At 40.4% G+C, this 19,416-nt stretch overlaps 2 protein-coding genes across 6 annotated transcripts in view; one reads left to right on the top strand and one right to left on the bottom strand.

Moving 5' to 3' along the window:
- Positions 1-6,394, top strand: part of acp7 (acid phosphatase 7, tartrate resistant (putative)) — an 11,757-nt gene extending 5,363 nt beyond the window's left edge. For all 5 annotated transcript variants that reach the window (XM_037977802.1, XM_017416777.3, XM_037977803.1 and 2 more), the window contains 8 exons: positions 2,968-3,030; positions 3,682-3,796; positions 3,948-4,061; positions 4,663-4,729; positions 5,003-5,070; positions 5,155-5,226; positions 5,592-5,729; positions 6,024-6,394. In XM_037977802.1, the coding sequence (XP_037833730.1) occupies positions 2,968-3,030; positions 3,682-3,796; positions 3,948-4,061; positions 4,663-4,729; positions 5,003-5,070; positions 5,155-5,226; positions 5,592-5,729; positions 6,024-6,089 (703 nt within the window). In that variant the 3' untranslated portion in view covers positions 6,090-6,394. The remainder of the gene's footprint in view (positions 1-2,967; positions 3,031-3,681; positions 3,797-3,947; positions 4,062-4,662; positions 4,730-5,002; positions 5,071-5,154; positions 5,227-5,591; positions 5,730-6,023) is intronic.
- LOC108236257 (KATNB1-like protein 1) overlaps positions 1-19,416 on the bottom strand; it is a 27,481-nt gene extending 8,065 nt beyond the window's left edge. The window contains exons 1-2 of the mRNA XM_017416818.3: positions 19,183-19,416; positions 5,825-5,892 (exon numbers count right to left, since the gene is read on the bottom strand). The gene's annotated coding sequence lies outside the window, so the exon portion shown is untranslated. The remainder of the gene's footprint in view (positions 1-5,824; positions 5,893-19,182) is intronic.

The following is a 19,416-nucleotide window of genomic DNA, read 5'->3' as shown; positions in this document are numbered from 1 at the left end:
CTGCTTTTCACTCCATGGACTTAGCATGTGATAGAGACAGCTCGACGTGCATTTTTAGGTATTCGTTTCTGAATATGTCGGGGGCATTTCCCCCCCAATAACTGTTGTGGACAGACGAGACAAGGACAAACGACAGCAAGATAAGATTTTACACATAAAAAAATTTTAGGCCCTTGATTTTAAGGCTCATTGAAGTTTTTTTACTAGTTCTTTTGTGACAAATTGCTGCTTATGTCTGTCTGATTCACAAGATTTGTTTGTTGTCAATTTGCGTTATATAAATAAACTGGATTGAATCGATCCTGTAAACTTTAAATTTTTGGACTTTTCTGGTTTGGTCAAAAGGACTTTTTACACAATTTGATGGGATTTTTACTTTAAAAAGTCAGTTTAATACTCTAGAAAACAAGATGCAGATTGACTAATGATAATCCTTAAAATGTAAACACAACAGTGCTGCATCAAATTAAAAATGCTATTTTTATTTAACAAACTAGTGTGACCAAAACAAAATGCTTGGCAGCTTTTATTTGATTTTTGCTCATTACAATCAGCAGCGAACAGATCCTTAAATGTGCCTGGAGTCAGTATTTGTCTTGCATGCTGAAACATTTAGATCTATCGAGTCCTGCAGCATAATATTTACTCGCCACTGCTGTAGTAGGCCTGATCTCCAGTGTGCCTTTCCATGTGTAATGCGTCTGCAGCCTGGGTTTTATTAAAGAGCTGTTAACAGTAGTCTCTTTTTCTTGGCGCTGCACCCCGACTTCAGAACCCAGTATCAAGAGTCATTTCGCTGCATTACATAACCTGAAAACCAGCTCTTCTTGCCTCCATTGATACCTAAATGTCTGTTTTGTTCTGTGGTGTAGCTCAGAATCCCAAAAACTATTCCAGCAGCTGGTGGCTGCTGTTTGTTGTGCTCTCTTTCACCGTTCCTCTATATTTCCAACCTCGAAACCAAACGGGCGAAAAGCAACTGAGATGGGCTAACCGCAAAAGTTTTCACTCAGCATTCCAGCAGGATGAGAACAGAGGGTCCACAGAAGATGCTGAGGCACCAATCAAGACTGTCTTTGTTCATTTAGCACAGTGGATGGCTCTTTATCCCTGCTTTGGAAATGGGGAAATAACGGTCACCATTTGAAACAATATCTCGAGACGAGAGTAGGAAATATAATTACTGCTTCCTTCTGTTTATCATGCTGCGTGGATTCAGCTCAACAGATGATGAAGGGAAAGATCTGATGAGGATGGAAAGTCTGTTTCAAATTGAGTTAAGCATCCGTTACATTTTTATTTTTTATATGAAATCGAACTTGGAAACAAATATATTTGGAGGTTAGAGAAAATGACTCATGTTATCCTTGAATCTTTTAGTCCTGATTAATAAGACAAACATATTCTAATCATATTTGTTTTCAATCAGATTTTCCACAGCTGAGCTCCTTTAAAGCCTTTGCTTGGTTTTAAAGGCTAAGTTTTCCTTTCGGCATGCTGCTACATCACTTCCTGAATTCCTACTGATTATAGTATGTATTAAGATAAAAAATGCTGTTATTTATTCCTTCTGGGTAGAAATAGGCTTCCAGATGTTTGCTCATACCTTTCCTAACCACAAGATGGGAGTATGAACCAGTGTTTTCCTGATTCAGTACCCTGATCAGAACTTTAATGTGGAAAAAATGATTCTGACTGATTTGGTCAGGAAGAGGTCTCATCCCTGTTGTTTACCTTCTCCGAAATATGATTCGAGTAATTCAGACGAGACGTCACTGTCCACAGAAGCTGCAGGCCTCGTTAATGTTAATCCCATCCAGCATTCATAAAAGTTTGTTCTTTTTGTGTACCATTTCTGTCTCTTGACCTGTGACGCAGTTCTTCTCGACTTAACCTCAAACTTTTTTGTTAACCCAGTCGGTACAGAGGGCCGAGTTGTCTCGCCGTACAGGGGCTGCTGCTCAGGAAATAGTTTTTTTTTTTTTTCCATCTCCCTTATGTAAGATAAGAAAACAATTATCCTCATCACCTTGCCTGATTAATGGCCCATTGAGAAGTCTGGGTCCTGCCTTTATGCTGAAAGTAAAAACCGTGAAAGGAGATCAGTGGATTAGCTGTTAGCTGGAGAGCTGTTTCCTTTTCCATCATTCAGCCTTTGTAACATTTTAAAATTCTGTCTTTGTTGCTCCTGAGTTTTCAGTTAAATCAACCATCATCAGACCACATTTTAATCTGATGATGTAAAATGAGCAGTGTTCAACTGGTCACTGCAAAGATCCTTCTATATTTGGACCAATAAGAGTTGAAAATTGAAACTGTGACTGTCCTAATGACTACATGATCTGAAATTAAAGTTTTATTTTCAACAGGAAATTATGGTTTTGAAAGGGGTGCATTTAGAGGCAAAAATACATAACTGACATGGGAAGGCCCCGACTTTCTTATCCAGCCTCATCTCCACTTAGACTCCCCGGCATTGACCAATTTCTGATTATCTGGCTCCAGTGAGTGACCGTGATTCAGAGATTTGGGGTGATGTCACGGAGGCTTTACGCAACCCTTAATTTGGAAATGCACATCCAAGTAGCCAGTGTGTACGTTTCGTTAAAGACCAGAGATCTGCTGCAGTTTTTACCAAGCTTGACGCAGATACAACCACTGCAAGTTTAGAGTTGTTTTGATTTTTTTTTTCTTTTCAAAGCTGAAAAGAGAATATAGAAAAGAATGAAAACAAACATACATGGTTAGCTCGGGAACTGCTGTCTCAGTATATTTTCGAGAAAGCATGGAATTACCATGAGTGTATTTTGGATCTATTTTTAGCTTCTTTTAGCTCTGGTGTATGCGCCACAAGCTAGGAGAAAGCAGCAGTTTGTGGTCTTAATTGCTGCTTATTATGTATTCAAGGAATGGAGATTGTATGATCAGTTTGTCTAATTGTATTTCTCCCAATTTCTCTCTCCACAGCAACTTCTCAAACTACAGGAATCGCTTCAGCATGCCAGGCCAGACTGAGAGCCTGTGGTACAGGTAAATAAGACATTTTAGTTGAGATGGGCTTTAATGTGCAGAGGAAGCTGAAATAATAAAATACTGAATTGGTAGAACAGACTGTACACTCACTTCTAGCAAAAAGGAATCCTTGCAAGGTGCCAAAGCTCCTGGTGTATTTCAGTAAGTATTACTGAGCTGTAAAAGTCAGCAGAGGAGCGCAGAGCTTGCCTCTCCTATCTTTGGAGCGCCAGCTGCACAAAGGAGCCATACATCGGACTTGGTGACTCATTGCCCTCTGCAGACCTCCTCCTCTCAGACAGAAAGATAATACTCTGCCAGACCGCAGGCTTACTCTCTGTGGGCCTGAACGCAGGCGGGCCTGCTGGCTTCGAGTCCTGCACTCTCCGGCACGCTAAGGATCAACTGGAAGGAAAGAGGAACTCCAAAAAGTGCTACTGGAAACTGTTCAGCCACTTGTGTAGCGCACAAACAGTACTTTTTCATTCATAGTGCAGGATTAACATGTAATCAGCTTTACAGCCAAAAAGCCTTTTGAGGAAAAGTGGACATGAGTGACAAATTCTGGATATTGGAGTGTTTTTCACCCCATGTGACGCCAGTGTTTCCTTATCGGGAAATGCTTCCTCTGCTGGGTCGAAGCTGTGTATAATTGTAATGTGTCTGCAGCTGGAACCTGGGGTCAGCGCACATCATCTCCTTTTCCACCGAAGTGTACTTTTATCTTAAATACGGCAAGGACCTTCTCTTCAAGCAGTACGAGTGGCTGAAGAACGATTTGGAGGTTAATCCCTCTCCTTTTCCCAGATTAACAGTTATTTCAGTTTATCATTCGACATCAAAAATCTATGCATTTCTAATTTTGTCACTAATAAGTATTTATGCTTTCTTTGTTTCCTTCTATTAATCTGGTACATTGATGGATCCTGTCTTAGGAAGCCAACAAGCCTGAGAACAGGGCGCTCCGTCCCTGGATCATCACCATGGGACACAGACCCATGTACTGCTCTGATGATGACCAGGATGACTGTACCAAGTTCGACTCTTATGTATGTACATCAGATAGTCCCATCTCTTTATATTTGTCAGTAGAACAGGGATTTTAAGACTCCATGATTAGGTTTGCTCCAATTTGTCCTTTCACTGAATCTGTAGGTGCAAATGAAGTTAATCCGGGGCCTAGTTTACAAAAATGGACATCCCTGCTCTTATGTTGACGTGCCCAACAATTCAAAACCAATTTTTTAATTTAATTTGACTAAGCAATAGAAATTATATTGCCTAACGCTCTGTTAATCATTGAAAGTGCGCGTGCTGTCATGTTCTCCTGGTTATGTAAGGAGCTGTTTTATTTTATCACAAGAAGCTAATTTTTTATGTGTTTGTTGACGCTTTAATCACCTAGTAGTTGATGCATTCTGCAGGCTGTTCAGGCTACATCACAGCTCATAAGAACACTGAGTACTGTCATAATATCTGCACTTCAGATTAAATAGGGTCCACTTTGGCGTGTTTCTCTCAGCGCTCGCTCCTGCTGGCAGTGAAGCCACCGTTGGCACATCGAGTTCTGCCAGAAAGTGTTTTCCACTGCAGGTATTGTTGCATCTATTTTAATGCTGTAAACACGTCTTATTTTGTTATTTTTTTTAGGTCCGACTGGGGCGTAAAGACATCAAACCACCTGCTCCCGGTCTGGAGGATTTATTTTACAACTATGGTATGCACCCTTTGCTACACCAACTTGTGTTACTAATCAGTGTTTAAAATCAGACGATTTTTTAAATTAGTTAAAGCAAGTAAATAAACTCTAACACCGTCTTTTTGAAAAAAGCAGGCATTCAGTCTGGCTGACATTCACAGCTTAATTCTCCTTGAATAAAAATGTCACTTTTGTTTGTTGTATTTCATTATTTTAAGTGGGATGAAAACTCTTATTTGCTCTGATGTTGAACACTGAGGGTTTTTTTTGTCTTCATTAAATGTCTTGCAGGGGTGGATTTGGAGTTGTGGGCACATGAGCACACATATGAGAGACTTTGGCCCGTCTATGGTGACAAGGTCAGCTCCTGGAATCAGAATTCTCAAATTCCTTGCTGTTTGTAGTCCCCAGTCATGTATCCAAGATCCATGTTGTCCTTATAGGTGTACAATGGGAGCACAGAGCAGCCCTATGTTAACCCCAAGGCTCCAGTCCACATTATAACAGGTTCTGCTGTAAGTACTTCCACATCGCTGCATTGCTGTGAACCTTTTTCCACATAGATCAAATGCATTCAGTAACATCAACAAAACACACTGTCATGTATTGTACACAGTTCTCTTTGTGCAGCTGCTGCTCTGCCACATAAGTTTAGAACCAGCTGTTCCTCTGGGTAAGTGTTTTTCTGATGTGGTGGCGAGCAGCGCAGGGCACGCTTTGTCATCTCGCCACAGCGGGATTAGTCATCAGCACACCAGAATGCTGCCAGATTCACACTGAGGCACAGCTGCAGACTCCAAAAAAAAAAAAAGAGCGTTTGAGGAAAAGCACGAGTCTCTTTCTTAGAAACTCTGTTTCATCCCTGCTGAATGTCCCACAGGGCTGCAGAGAGAGGACGGACAGGTTCAATCCAAACCCCAAAGAGTGGAGCGCCTTCCGCAGCAGAGACTACGGCTACAGTCGCATGCGAGTGGTAAACGCCACCCACCTTTACCTGGAGCAGGTTTCTGATGACCAGGTGAGCACACATGGAAGGACAGGTGCACAAGCACAGCTAAAGTGAAGGAATGCATTTTTCAGGTCTTTTGAAGTGAGTTCAAATGCAGTACTTACGGTATAAAACTCCCCCATGGGTATTTCTCCTCGATTCTCCAAACTTAACTGACTCCGATTGCTGTTTCCTGCAGATGAGATAGCAAATTTTCATTATGTAACCACACTTCTAAAAAAATAACCCACAAAACTGAGCAATCCCTTTAAGAACTAGGAGTTTTTCCTCAGATAATGACAAAGAACTTTCTGTATTTTCCAGTATGGCAAAGTGATTGACAGCACATGGTTGGTGAAAGAAAAACACAGCTTCTCTGCCTGGTTCTGAGGACTGTCATCAATAAAAACAAAGAATCTGCTCACAATATCACTCTGAACCTCAAGAAAGCACCAGGGCTTTGCTGCACTACATGAGTTATGCAAAAAAAGAAGTTTTTTTCCAATTTTGTTTTATTTTTGCAGTTATAAATCTGATTTCTGTCCTTTCTGCTGTACTTGATCCACTGTGAAATCTGCACATGAAGATCCTCCACTGTAAATGTACTGTATGTAATGTAACTAATGTACTCTACTTCACGGTTTTTAATCATGGCTGGAAAACGCAGGTTTGAATAAATTCAGCTTTGGATCTGCTCGCTGTAATCCATCATTGTAGTTGAACCTGAGCTGCTTTTTGCATCATTTTTCATCAACAGGTAAATGAAGATCCCTGACAACACACGGAAGAAAAAAAACTAGCATGAATCTGGCACACTGAACGCGCCATTCACCCCGGAGCAGATTTTTCATTTCAGGAGCCTGCAAACGCACTTAAACAGATCTGATCTTCCCTCTTTTTCACTTTAAGTAAATGACAAACTGTCACCTTGACTAATCCTATCAGGAGTTTGGAGCCTCATTGTAACATTCATCTGTTTGACTCTGAAACAAATAAGACACGTGAAAGCCTATGCCTGCATAAAAAAAAAAAAACATTGTTATGTAAGGGGGGCTTGTGGCTGGAGCCCATGCAGAGTCTGCTTTGACCAAGGTTGCATTAAGTAATAATAACAGCATGCTGCTTCTGATGATTATAGGCGTACAACCAGTATGGATCTGCATGTTCCTGTTATTTTTAGCTGTTGAGTTGTCTGTTAGCGCCAAGGCACAATCATGCCTCTGCATAATTCTGTTGATACAGCACAGTGTGCATGCACAAAATCAGTGATCCGTTAACATGGTACATTTCAGTTAACATACATCTTAGTATTTGGACATTTTTATCCAAAGCACATGGAGTACTATGGAAGGATATACAGTAAGTTTAACCACTAAGGAAAACACTGCAGAAGGTGCCATTTTTCACCCAAACGAAGGAACAAAAACACCAAGCTGAAGCCTACAGCTGCTCACCCAATATGTCAAAACAACTTCAGAAGCTGAGAAATGCTGGAGAACATACAGAAAGTAGTCAGTCATCAGAGGCATGTCTAACTAACCACAGATTTGTTGAACTTTTCTTTGATCTTGACTTCCCACAAGAAGGTGGTTTCTGGATGAAGAAAGACACGTAATCCCATCTCAGACTCATGCTTGTGCTGTGTGTCCTTACTACGTGAATATAGGAGTATTTTTGCAGAGAAAACACCGCACCTCTGAGTATTTAATCTCTGACCTGCTGATGCCTTACTCCAGGAGGTACTCCGGTTTTTCCCACTATCCAAAAACCTGCATGTTAAGTCAAATTTTTATGTGCTTTCTATCACAAAACTCACTTTGAAAAACTACGTATCTTCACTTCCAGCCATAGAGGAAACTCATACTGGTCATTTTTTACTGTCCTGCTCACTGACAGTGCAGATATGTGGTTGTGTTGTAACAAAAAATAGCAAAAGGTCAAGAAGGTAAGTGCTACATTTGACTGGAATTTGCCCCGTAACTCAGGTATAGTTCATTGCAAATTGATGCCCTGGTTAAACAGAGCCTTACTAACTTTCCCCAAGACCTTGGCATGAACTCCTTTTAGTAACTTGATAATTAGAAGCTATTTTTATTAACAAATCAACAGGTATTAATCCATTCTTAACTTTATGGCTGAGTAAATCCTACAAGTAATAAACGCTCTTAAGACCACATATGTCTTTTTCTCTAAACCAAAAAGACCTGAGGCTTCACTGTGAACTTCTCCAGATTTTTTTTTTTTTTTTTTTTTTTTTTTTAGTTAAGCTCTGCGGTTTACCAACATTATTTATCTATTTGCAAAATTCTAAAGTCACCCTTTTACTCTCAACAACAAACTGTATTAGGATACACACGAGGCTTCGGTGTGGTATTTCTCTCCATTGGTGATCAAGAGGCAGCACTTAAGCTAAGCACACAGGGGATGTGTGTAATGAATTAGAGCTGCCAGCTGCTGGATCTTGGGGATATTTAATCAATCCAGAAGTTCAGTGCTTTTCCAGAACCAAAGCACACTGCTATTAAGCAGCCTCAGACCACCAAGACAAAACAGCCAAGTACAGTCTGCCCCGGCACGTCGCTGCACATTCTCACCATAATTCCACTCTCAACATCAACATCCCAGTGACTTACAGGCCTTCACAGCTTAACGTCAACAGAAGCAGCATGCGAACGTGGCCTATCGTCAGTATAAATGAGATGAGCATGATGCTGTTGTTGCTGAAACAGTTTTGTTGTTATACTCGTGCAAGTATTTGAGCGAAAGGCGTTAACACACATTCTCTCCATAAGAAAAAATGTAAACCAAAACAAATCAGACTGGAGTTTTGATTAAATGTAGAAATTCTGGAGACATGGGAGTTGAAACAGCCTGTGTTGAGATAACGCTGAACGTTAACTCTAGGGATTCTCACTGATAAATTTCACTTTTTGGGAATTAGACAGCTACTGTCTCCAGGGAAGCACACAGGGGTGTGAGTTTTGTCAGTGGAACAAGGAGACAAGGAGACTGTTGAAATGTAAACACTGAACATGGAGGCATAAAAAATGACTTATGGTCACAAGTCAAAGGGCCCTTATGATTACATACAAAGGTCAAAGTTTCCAAGCAGTTCTGAACTCAAACTCAACTTGTTTTCATCAGTGACATCTGCCGCCATCAGTCCTGATGAATAAGGCAGTAATTGTTTTGGCAACTCTTCGTGTAACAAAAGGTTTAGCAAGGCAAGAACTATTAAAGGGTCCATCACCTACATCCTTTACTTTGCCAGTGAATGGGGTTTCCATCCTTATTTTCTCATTTTCAAGGCACCCATCTTCTCCACCAAGCAGAAATATTTCAAGACACACGAGTTGTGCTGATGAAGGTCACCGAGGGCCATCCTGAAAGTTGGCTCACTCGGCAGGAAGTGCTGTCCGTGCACTGAGGTGCAGAAATTTAATTCATTAACTCCGAGGCTCAACACTTGAAAGATCTTAAGAGCTGAGTGACAGCAGGGGTATTCTACCTAATTGGCTGTTGTTGGTGAGGGTCACTGGGGCATATTACTGAATATAAAGAGGCAGTAGGGGTCAGCTTAGTCCCCCACATTCTCATTCAGGCGCATGCATAGTTTTGAAGTTGCCAAATTGTTTAAGCCTGACCTGTCAACAAAATAACAGACTTCCTGTCAGTGGCTGACTGAGAAAAAAGCAGTGCTGTATGGCACATACCCATTATTCAGTGTGGCTTATGGTTCAAGAGATTTTCCTTAAGAGATTTCTTCATGTCACATAGTTTTTTTATCACCTGTCACAGATCATAAAGACTCAAATATGACCACAACTGTTCTGCTATCACATCAATCTTTTTATTTCATTTCTGGTCACCCACAGATGACGGCATTTGTCTTCTGAGTCAAAAGACTCATTTGCCCTCAGCGCATGCTCTCAGGGAGCTGTCAAGCATGGCGGGCTAACACAGACTGCTCAGCAGAGGTGTCTTCTCTCACAGGCTGGCATTTCACAGCAAACTGCAGTAATGGTGCTGAGAACAATGCCAGGCTCATTATGCTTATTCTGTGTCCTGGATGTGGCACTTGCCAGGGAGTCTGTCTCATTTAATTTTGAATACGGTTATGTTCTCACTCTTGGTTCCAAGTATCGGTGAGGCCGCTCATTGTTGGAACTTCTGCTGACAAAGTAATGTACTTGCTGAACCCCAGATCGCTGTCAGATTGGGATTTACTGCATTTGTTGATGTGAATAGCTTTTTCTTTGGCCATCTCTCCGTCAGTTCTGGAGATTTAAGCTCTCGCAAAGAAAAAATGTAGAAGTAGTTTACACATCAGATGTTTTACAGTGATAGTAACTTAAGAATTCCTTCAAAGCTTTGTTTTTTTAAACTATTATGAATCAGAATTAAATAAATAATAGTCACGATTGGACTTTGCATTCAAAATGCACATTAAAAATGTCACAAATAGAACATGAAGTTTCTTTGAACGTCCTTTACTTTTCAGACACGTGCTGAGGTTATATTTCACACTCCTGGTATTGGAGAACAAATAGAGGGAGAAACCGCATGTCTTTTTTGGCAAAAGAAAAAAAAATTGCCTGCTATTGCTATTCAACATGACAGCCACCTAGAGGTATGCAGTCCCAGCAGTAACCAAAGGAAACAATTTAAGTCTGTAAGAACATTAGAGGAGGGACATAATCTGACTAGACTACATATGATACTCCAACATTTTTTAAAATATGGATCTCATGCAGATTCTTCCTTTGGTAACACCGGTTGGATGCCCATGATTAGACTACATGGCAGTGAACACTAATGGATCTTCCAACAATCATCGAAAAGAGCAGTTTCTCAGAAACCAATCAAAGCTTTCTTGAGTCAAGTCAGGAACAGAAAGCCATTCTCTAATGTCAAATTAATGTGTACAAGGCAGAATTTATTCAGATGTTCTGAAGCTTGGCGTGTATTATGTGGTCTCTGACACATTGAACTACAACAGGTTTCTGTCTGGAGCTGAGTAAGGGATAAAATAAAACGGGATGGGGCAGCTGTTTCTGTCCTCGAAGCCACATTTTAGGCTGCACTGCTAATTATCTTGGGGCAATGGTTTTCAGTGTTGTTTTAGAAAGTGAGCGATCATACAAAACTGTTTAAGTAACTGTAAGGTGGTTTTCGTGTTTATGGAGAGCTCGGAGAACCAGTTAAATGGACAATGAAGATCTTATAATGTGCCATGGAAAAAAGCCCTCTTCACCAGCCTTACGATGTGCACTAACTGACTGGCTCACTACTAAAACAGATGTCTTAAATCCCTGAGCACAAGCATTCAAAGAATCAGTTCAGCAAACACATGGTTTTGCCATAAGAGGACACCGATGTTTTGATCTGATGACATTCTGAACGCAGACAGACCACTATGTCCCCTGTCTAGAACAGTGGGGATAACTTTCATCTATGTTTTATATGCCGACCACATGAATCAGTCCTGCTGAGATTTAGGAAAAAAAATTACTGACATTTGTCACATATTAGATCTCAAATAGGAGAAAACAAGACTTTGTAATATTTGTGTGAAAAACTGTTTAGTTTTGCTCTAGATTATTGCAATATTGGTTGTTGGCTCAATCATTTTGGTTTAGTTTCAAACAGATTGGTGTTTAAATCAGTTCAGTTGTGGTCATTTTTGGCTCCAAGATTAAATAATCTACTTTTGTTGCTTTAGTGAAGTCTTAATTCCATCTTTCAATGGCAGGATCACCACTTTCACTGTAAAATTCATGTTCTTTAAGACCCTCTTATACAGACATTTTGGAAGCACTTCTAATCTCATTTCAGTTTAACATTTAAGGATTACATTTAGGTTTTGGAAACAAGGACAAATGCGTCCACATTTGCTTCCTGATCGGGTTTTATTGAGCATTATGTGTCAGGGATAGGTCATTTCTTTCAACCATGGTTACCTCATACCTTTTATTACTTTCACTATATTTCATCAAAGATTCAATTGCCAATGCTCTGTCTTCTCCATATCATCCATTAATATAAAGAAGCCCTCTGTGTAAAAACACACCGTGGAAGCACATAGCATCCCTCTTGGTTGACAGAAGAAACAGGCTGATGTGGTTTTTGTTGCTTTTCATTGCAAGCAGCCAAGAAAGATAGCACAAACATGACTTGGAGTGTTTATTCTGTCTTACAATAAGTATGTTTGACCAGCCGTTAAATGGACCAAGGCATGAATTTTGGCTGAGAGAAGCAAATCAACTGAGAGCTGGTTTTGTGTGAGCACTGGCCGCTAAAGGAGCTTGTTTAAACAGACCCAGACTGAAAGACCTAATGAGCATGCTGACAGCAGTCATATGAGATGTCTAGTGAGGCTGGTTTGTTGCGGCTTGGTGTTCTGCAGCTGCAGAGAGAAAGGATGAGATGCTGTGGTCACCTTCTCTTTAAGTAAGCTCTGTAGGAAGGAGGCACATGAGGTTCGTTTTTCAACCTGACGTCAGTATCTTTTTTCGCCTACCAAATTGAAACCAACAGAATATAGGATATGCAGTCCTGTGGCAGCCTGCTGTGTTTTCACTACCACCTCAAATGTGTTCTACTGTTCACTCTAATGTCATCTCAATTAACCATCTGCACACGGACAGAGAACAGCTCAGAGGAGGTTTGACTCTTAGTCAGGTAGTGGTGAGTTTGGACTGCATTTGGAATATAACTGCGTGTGTTCTGAGGGAAATTTCACTGATCTGATTGATTTCCAAAGAATCCATGAGCTAATAGTGCGTGCTTAATGCGTGACCAGCACTGAAAGGGCATCTGTAGACAAGGAGAATGTGTACAGCTATACAAAAAAAAAAAAAGGATCTCAGAAACTGCAGCAGTTGTCCATTTTCTAAAACAAACACATAAAAGTGCAAATTTTCCAAATGAATTTATATTTTAGGAGGTAGTAACTCTCACAGTGATTATAATTTGAAAAGAGTGGTTGGAAAATCTCAATAATCTACTGCACTTTATGGGTTTTGACCTCTTCTCTGGGTTATTCCAGTCTTCATCTTTAACACTTCCAGGAGTTTATCCCTGCAGGGGAGACCACATGTGTGCTGAATGTCCTCAAGTCTTTGAGCGCCTTTATCTGACTGAGGCTTGGTCTGCTGCTACATCTGGATCTTTCTATCACAGATTAGGCTGAAGTAAAGATGAGTATCCAGAAGTCTCTACATTTTCATCATATCTGATCTGTATAGAAGTTTCTCAAAGTTAGTCACTGTGACTGCATTGATCTGTTGATTTATACATAAAATAATCAACTTGTGTGCCTGAAATTTAAACCAGTTAGCTGCGAGACACCAAAAAAGTCTGCAAAGCTGCAGGAGTTGTCAAATCAGGTCATAAATCTCTGTTTCTTTATCGCTGTGAGCAACACCTTTGAAATTAAAATGTGCATATGAGCTAATGTTGGTAATGCTTATTAAAGTAACTGTAATGCAATGACAAGTAGCATAATGAGAAAAAAAGGACAAAAGCACAAGTTTGCAGATAGGAGACAATCTACTACCATTAATTTAAAATTTCCCAGCCTGCAAATTCATGGCTACCTTCCACATTCCAACTTATGAGAGAACAAGATTAAATACTTTTGGAAAGGAGTGCTGGATGTCCTTTCTGCTGAGGGTAGAACAATCCTTCTTCAAAAGAAAGTCACAAAGAAAATGTTTCCTTATGTTGTGAAAATCTGTTTTGTTTTATCTCAGGGGTTAATCAAGTTTTTGTCCCAGACTCAGCAGTCTGCAGCACAGCGACCCCCGCCTCTGTAAGAATGCCTGCCTATGAGACCTTTTTAATAAGAGAATGCCTGTCTGAACTTCTGGGCATCTGCAGAAAGACACAGGTTGATTTGTCAGCTGCCTTGAAGCAACAAAGTTCTATATCATGTAAGATGCAGATGATGGCTCAGACAAAAAGACAAGCAGTATCCTCAATGCAACAACATCAGAGTGTATTAAGCATCTAAACTGAAGCTAAGGACAAGTCTGAAACAGTAGACTTTCCACAGCAGACATAGACATTTTCATCTAGCCCAGTCTCCTCATAGCCCCTTACTGTCTAAATTTAGATTTGACTGTCCCAGCCTGAAACTGGCGTGAGGTAAGCTATGGGTTTAGCAATAAGGTGAAATATTCCTCTTGTGTTTGGTTTAGATCTTCCTGTCTTTGCTCTGTGGGTCCTCATAATCTGTCTCCTCTGTGGTATGTAAACTATCACACAGCAAGCTTGTTTTTGCTCCTTTCTCCCTATGAATACACGTCCTTCACATCCAAATGCAAAGATTTCAGATATGTTTCAGCTTCATTTATTTTGACGCTGAGAAAAATCCAATCAGATTCGCAGAACTGAAACCATTTTTGGTTTCTAAGGTACTCACGCTTGAGATTTGCCTTTCAAAAAACCATTAAGCACATGCGTGTCTTGGAGAATTCGTGTCTTTAACTTAAGTGTTTGGGCTTATCAGCTCTCACTGTCAAGTACACAGATGTGAGACGGTTTAGATTCCAGCCATTTCCACGGCTGTGATGGCTCCAAACACAAGTCACTCAGTCACCAGCCCCTGCATAGTGATTCACTCCTTTGAGCTGCGTGACTCAAAGCTCTCTTCCCTGCCCCCTTATGTCCTCCTCTTGCTCCCACTGTCCTCCATGGACTTGGACTTGCCATTTGACCTCCAGCCAACTTGGAGGCCCTTCCCCCAGAGGTCAGCTGCAGGATTGTGTACAGGATCTCTGCATAGCAACAACTTGTGGACACGCAATCCAAAGTATACACATTCAAAAATGACAAAAAAAAAAAAATAGTTATGGGAATAAACTGATTCAAAGTTTTAAAAATCAAATGATTGGTTGCCATCTACTAGTTAATCACCCAAATATACTGGCCCAACACTGTCAGCTCTAGTGAGAATCAACATGTGCAGATTATTTCCTTTGGAAAGTAAAGAATTGACTCTTTCATGAGGTGGCAGTCAACGAACGACTGTAAAATTCCTTCAATTTTGTCCAACAATTAAAAAAAATCCACAAGTTGGCAGGTCGAGAAGTATCACACAGCACATGAGCCCAAGTGGGTGGGATCTTTGTCTGGTGTTAAAGAGGACCAGATGATGGGACCTAGGTGTTTTCAGTCACGGGATTTCCGATAGCCTCATTTTCTGGGAAGACAAACCCGAGCAGAGGAGCTGCAGATGTTTGGGCTTGCGCTGTTGCCACAAAGTTGTATTTCTGTTTGTCTCAATTCACATGGAGCACTAACTGATGCAGATTATGCAAGACTGTCTCCACATCTCAAGTCTCTGTTGATCCCTGTTTACTGATCTCTCTAGACTTGCCGTTGCTTTATGTTTTTTTAAAAGGGAGTGAATCAAATGCCTAGACAGGGTGAGAAGTGCTTCCACTGAAATCAGTATAGTTTTGAGAGTTTCCAGTGAGACCCTTTCCATCTCGAGGGTCTGTAGAAAAGCTTTCTTACTTTGAGAGCTTCAAACTTATTACTTTATAATCAGTTTGTTTGCAAACTAGAATGTAAGACTGCAATAAAAGCAGCCAGTGTAGTTGGACGAGAGGGAAAGTTACTCTGGCCAGTGGACAGAGGCATGGTGTCATGTGGGCCTGGAAGCCAAACACCACAGAGCAGCACACAGGAAGGGAAGTCCAGTTTCTGGCTATCCCACGTGAACCAGAAAAGTCCCCTTGAACATTTTCAAAAGCTCACACCAGGCTACACCGTCCGATACTATTCAACAGCCAATGAAAAGAAAGTGATTCATCAGCTCTGCACAATGATGAAATGTAGATCATTTTATGGTTTTGATTAAACAAAGATTTATCTGTAGAGGTGCTGAACGATTTGCTTCCTCCTCCTGCTGAAAAAGTCACAACTGTTCAAGCTACTGTAATAGTTATTTGCTTCACTGTAACAGGAAGGGTTTTGTACAGTTTTTGATGATTCAGAACGAGACACTGGTCGTTATCATTCAAGCATGGGATTACAAACAAGTATATATGAATTTTATTACTATTATTTGAAACTATTGTTGCTAAAAATGGCTGATGCCTTTGTTGCAGGTGTATAATACGTAGCAAAGCCGTCAAGCCCCGACAGGCCAGGGTTTGACCCTGGGTCCAATGCAACAAGGAAAGAGTGCCCACACCTTATATCTGCTCGTTTTATCAGAGCTGCTTAAAACTGCATTTTGAAAATCCATTACAGGTTTTGAGAGCTTTCAATGTGAAGCAGCAGCAGGAAAATACACTTTAAGGAACAACAACTTCAGTTCAGGACAGAAAAAGGTCAACACAATAAACAGATATTACTAAGAAGTGATTGTAAATGCATGACATACAGTCACTATGAGTTAATTCTGCAAATCTTTCAGTTTTAAAATATTGGATCCACAAAAACAACCCAAAAGCAGCTAAACTGGGTCCACTCATTCTCAGAGATAATGTTTTTCATAAATGGTTTTCTGGCCACATTAAATAGCATAGAAAAAAAAGACATGCTGTGCTATGATCTTGCCAAAATCAACAGATTCCAACCAGTAATTTTATTGCAATGTAGCTTCTTTAATCTTCCTGTTTTAGAAACCAAAGCTCATATAGTTCCTTCCTCTGGCTCTGACCACAGATACGTTTTAGCCTTGAACTGCAACAAAAGAAACAGAGCAAAGGCCTCTCCCACGGTTGCTACTCCACCTGGAAAATAAAACAGGTGGATTGATGGAGAAAACTCATCCCGTCTCCAAGAATTTAGGCTATTTTTCCACAAGGCCTTGTGGATAAACATCAAATGGGATGGACTGACAGTGGGGCACTAACAGATCCAGCTCCCCTCCCCAACGCCTCGAGTGCCGGGTCAAAACAGAAGGGACAGGAGATTCCATAGTGACTCCTCAAAATAAGCAGCATTCTGCACGGCACCTCCCTTTTACCAGAAAAAAAACAGAGCGAGGCACAGACCTTCCTGTCTTCGCAGCCAATGGAATGGGAAATCTAAACACCTTGGTTTAAACATTTAACGTCGGAATCCACTCATCCGTAATCAACACTTCAGAAAAAACAGAGACCTGCCTTTTGTTTTTATGATTCCTTTCTGGTCCGGGGCAGAAAAATAGGGTAGTACAAGTTAATTCATCTGTTTCTTTCGTCAAAGATGTAATACCCTAAGCATGTGTGAATGATGAATGGTGGTATCACCATGTGAGGGTGGGCGGAAGGCTCACTGTGATGGGCATGAATAGAGTGCAGTCCTTTAAGTGGACAATATAACCACTAAAGATGTCTGGAGTGTCTGTGTTTGCATAAGAAACCAAGCAGAACCTGGATTTTTGGTTGACACGTGGTTGACCGATACAGACTTTGAATGAGAGCAGCAGATGTGATCCCATGTTGATGTGCTCCACCAGGTCAGTTTAGAGCATGCAGCAGGAGTGGGAAAGGCACATAAATATTTATTAAAGGGCATTTTCACATTTTAAAAAAACACGTTCACAAGATTAATCATAGCATTTTATGTTAACAGTTTCTTTCACATAGTTTAAAAGAGAACATGTTAAAGGTAGTGCTTGACCAATATTAGCTGTGATACAAACATGTAAGAAGTTTAAACTAAAGGCAGGCATTAGAGCTGATCCACTGAAAAAATTGTCAGGAAATTTTTAGTGAGAAAGATCCTGATGAAAAGAGAATATCACATTAATTTTCACAGATGAGTTTTTAAAGCTCAAACACAAAAGTAAAAAAAAAAAAACATGTATGTAAATTATACATCAGTTAAAAAGATCTGATCTTCCTTCTTACAAGTGTTTTTGTTTTTATGTTTTAAGTTGGAAGTAAATGTGTCCATAAATGGGCAGAAGGGAAGTGATGTCACTGTGTAAAGATTTGGCGGCGGATCTCCAGTAGAATCTTGGGCGATACTGGTGATGACGGAGACCAGCTGCTGATTCAGTGACTCATTTTTTTTACCTCAGCAGGGAGGACGGAAGGAAACGGGAGGGCAGCAGCTCTCGCCCAGACAAAGAACAGACTCAGGCAGCTCCAGCAGGGAGCACTTCACCGAACAGTTTGCAATCTGACTTTGAGCTGTCCATCTCCCTCGGGCAATGGAGTGGGTCAGGTTTGATAGGATACTTAGGAAATTATTTATCTCTTGATTAAAGTATCAGTCAGTGAGAGACAAAGGCTGAGAATTTCAAGAAGCATCTTTGACTTTAGCTTCTACATTTGTGGCAACATTCTTTCTTCTCTTTAAATCCCCGTTTCATTCAAAATTGTATAAATTGGCCCAAGGAACAGCTAAGACACTCAACCCACATATCAGAAATGATCATCTCCATTCATGATCAGCAGCATAAGGCTTCAAATGGTGCTGCTTTTAAATTTTCTGTTACCTCACTGTGCTGCTAGCTGAAAGGGTGCTAATACTACTACCAGGTAACTAATTTTTTGGCAAAAACAAAGTTGCATTGACTCTGAGAAAACCACAATTGGCACTTTTATTTCCAGGCGTGTGTCACAATGGGTGCTGTATCATGGCTGCTGTAAAGCAGTTGCATAGCGGCGTGGCTGACACAACATAAAACTACTATGATCCAATACTTCATATTGGCTCAGAACGTACCTATCAATTATCTATATACAGTAAAATGCACAAGGGATATGTCAATGTTCCGTTTATTTGTAGATAAGGTGGTTAAGGTCATTTTTTTGGTAAGTAAACAAAATATTTCTCTGTTGAACTTGCATGCAGAGGTAATTTCTTGTTGAATATGAATGAAAGCCTCACACTTCACTGCCACGCCACTAATTTGCTACAGAAATGTCCCTGTTTTATCTCAGAAAGATGACATCTTCCCTTGTTTTTCATCTCAAAGGCTTGAAAACATTTCTTTTAAGATCTGAATGTGTATTTCATTCTCATGGAGCTTCTTCCAGATGTTCTGTTTGCTAATTTAAAAATGTCAAAACCCAGTCAGAAAATCATGGTGGGGCATCTGAGTTTAAGCGAGGGGGCGTTTTTAAAGAATCTAACTGATATAAGTCTCAACTTTACATGCCAACCACAAACAGAATGAGGTGGATGACACACTTTGTTTTTGAAAGAATTCTTCCCACTACAAGGATGAAGATCAATCAGAAACTTCCTCATCTCTTTTAATCACCACCAGACGATACAATGAAGCATCTCTGCGGTTCAGTAGCACATCTTCCAAAGTGAACAGCGATCAGTCATTGTGCAAGTTGAAAATCTCGTCACAATCTCTACAACTGGGCAAGAAAGAAGCTCTTTAGAAAAACAAATTACTGCTATGCAGTTTTTACTGTCTGAAAACATCCACATACAAAGCAATCAAACATTAAAAAACAAATCCCAAAGAAACAAAAGTGCACCAACTTGCTGCAATAGTACATTTAATAAGCATACATACCATTTCTCCCTGGGAGATTATGAAGATTTGTACTGACACAGTAGACTTGACCTTTTATGGCAGCTGTTGTCCTCTTTGTACTGCGTCTTGCTGTGAGAGGCAACCACCGTCCTGGAGTCAGGAAAAGCAGGATTTAGTTACATAAGAAAACTTTGCAATCACTACCTTTGTTTGCTGAAGTCTTAAGCGTTGAGCCATGCGGGATTTGTCCGTGGAGGTGGCTGGAATGTCTGG

This window comes from Kryptolebias marmoratus, linkage group LG10 (genome assembly GCF_001649575.2).
Source record: "Kryptolebias marmoratus isolate JLee-2015 linkage group LG10, ASM164957v2, whole genome shotgun sequence".
In the NCBI taxonomy this organism is placed as follows: domain Eukaryota; kingdom Metazoa; phylum Chordata; class Actinopteri; order Cyprinodontiformes; family Rivulidae; genus Kryptolebias; species Kryptolebias marmoratus.
The sequence above is the reverse complement of the archived record's forward strand: the minus strand, read 5'-3'. Positions and strand labels throughout refer to the sequence as shown.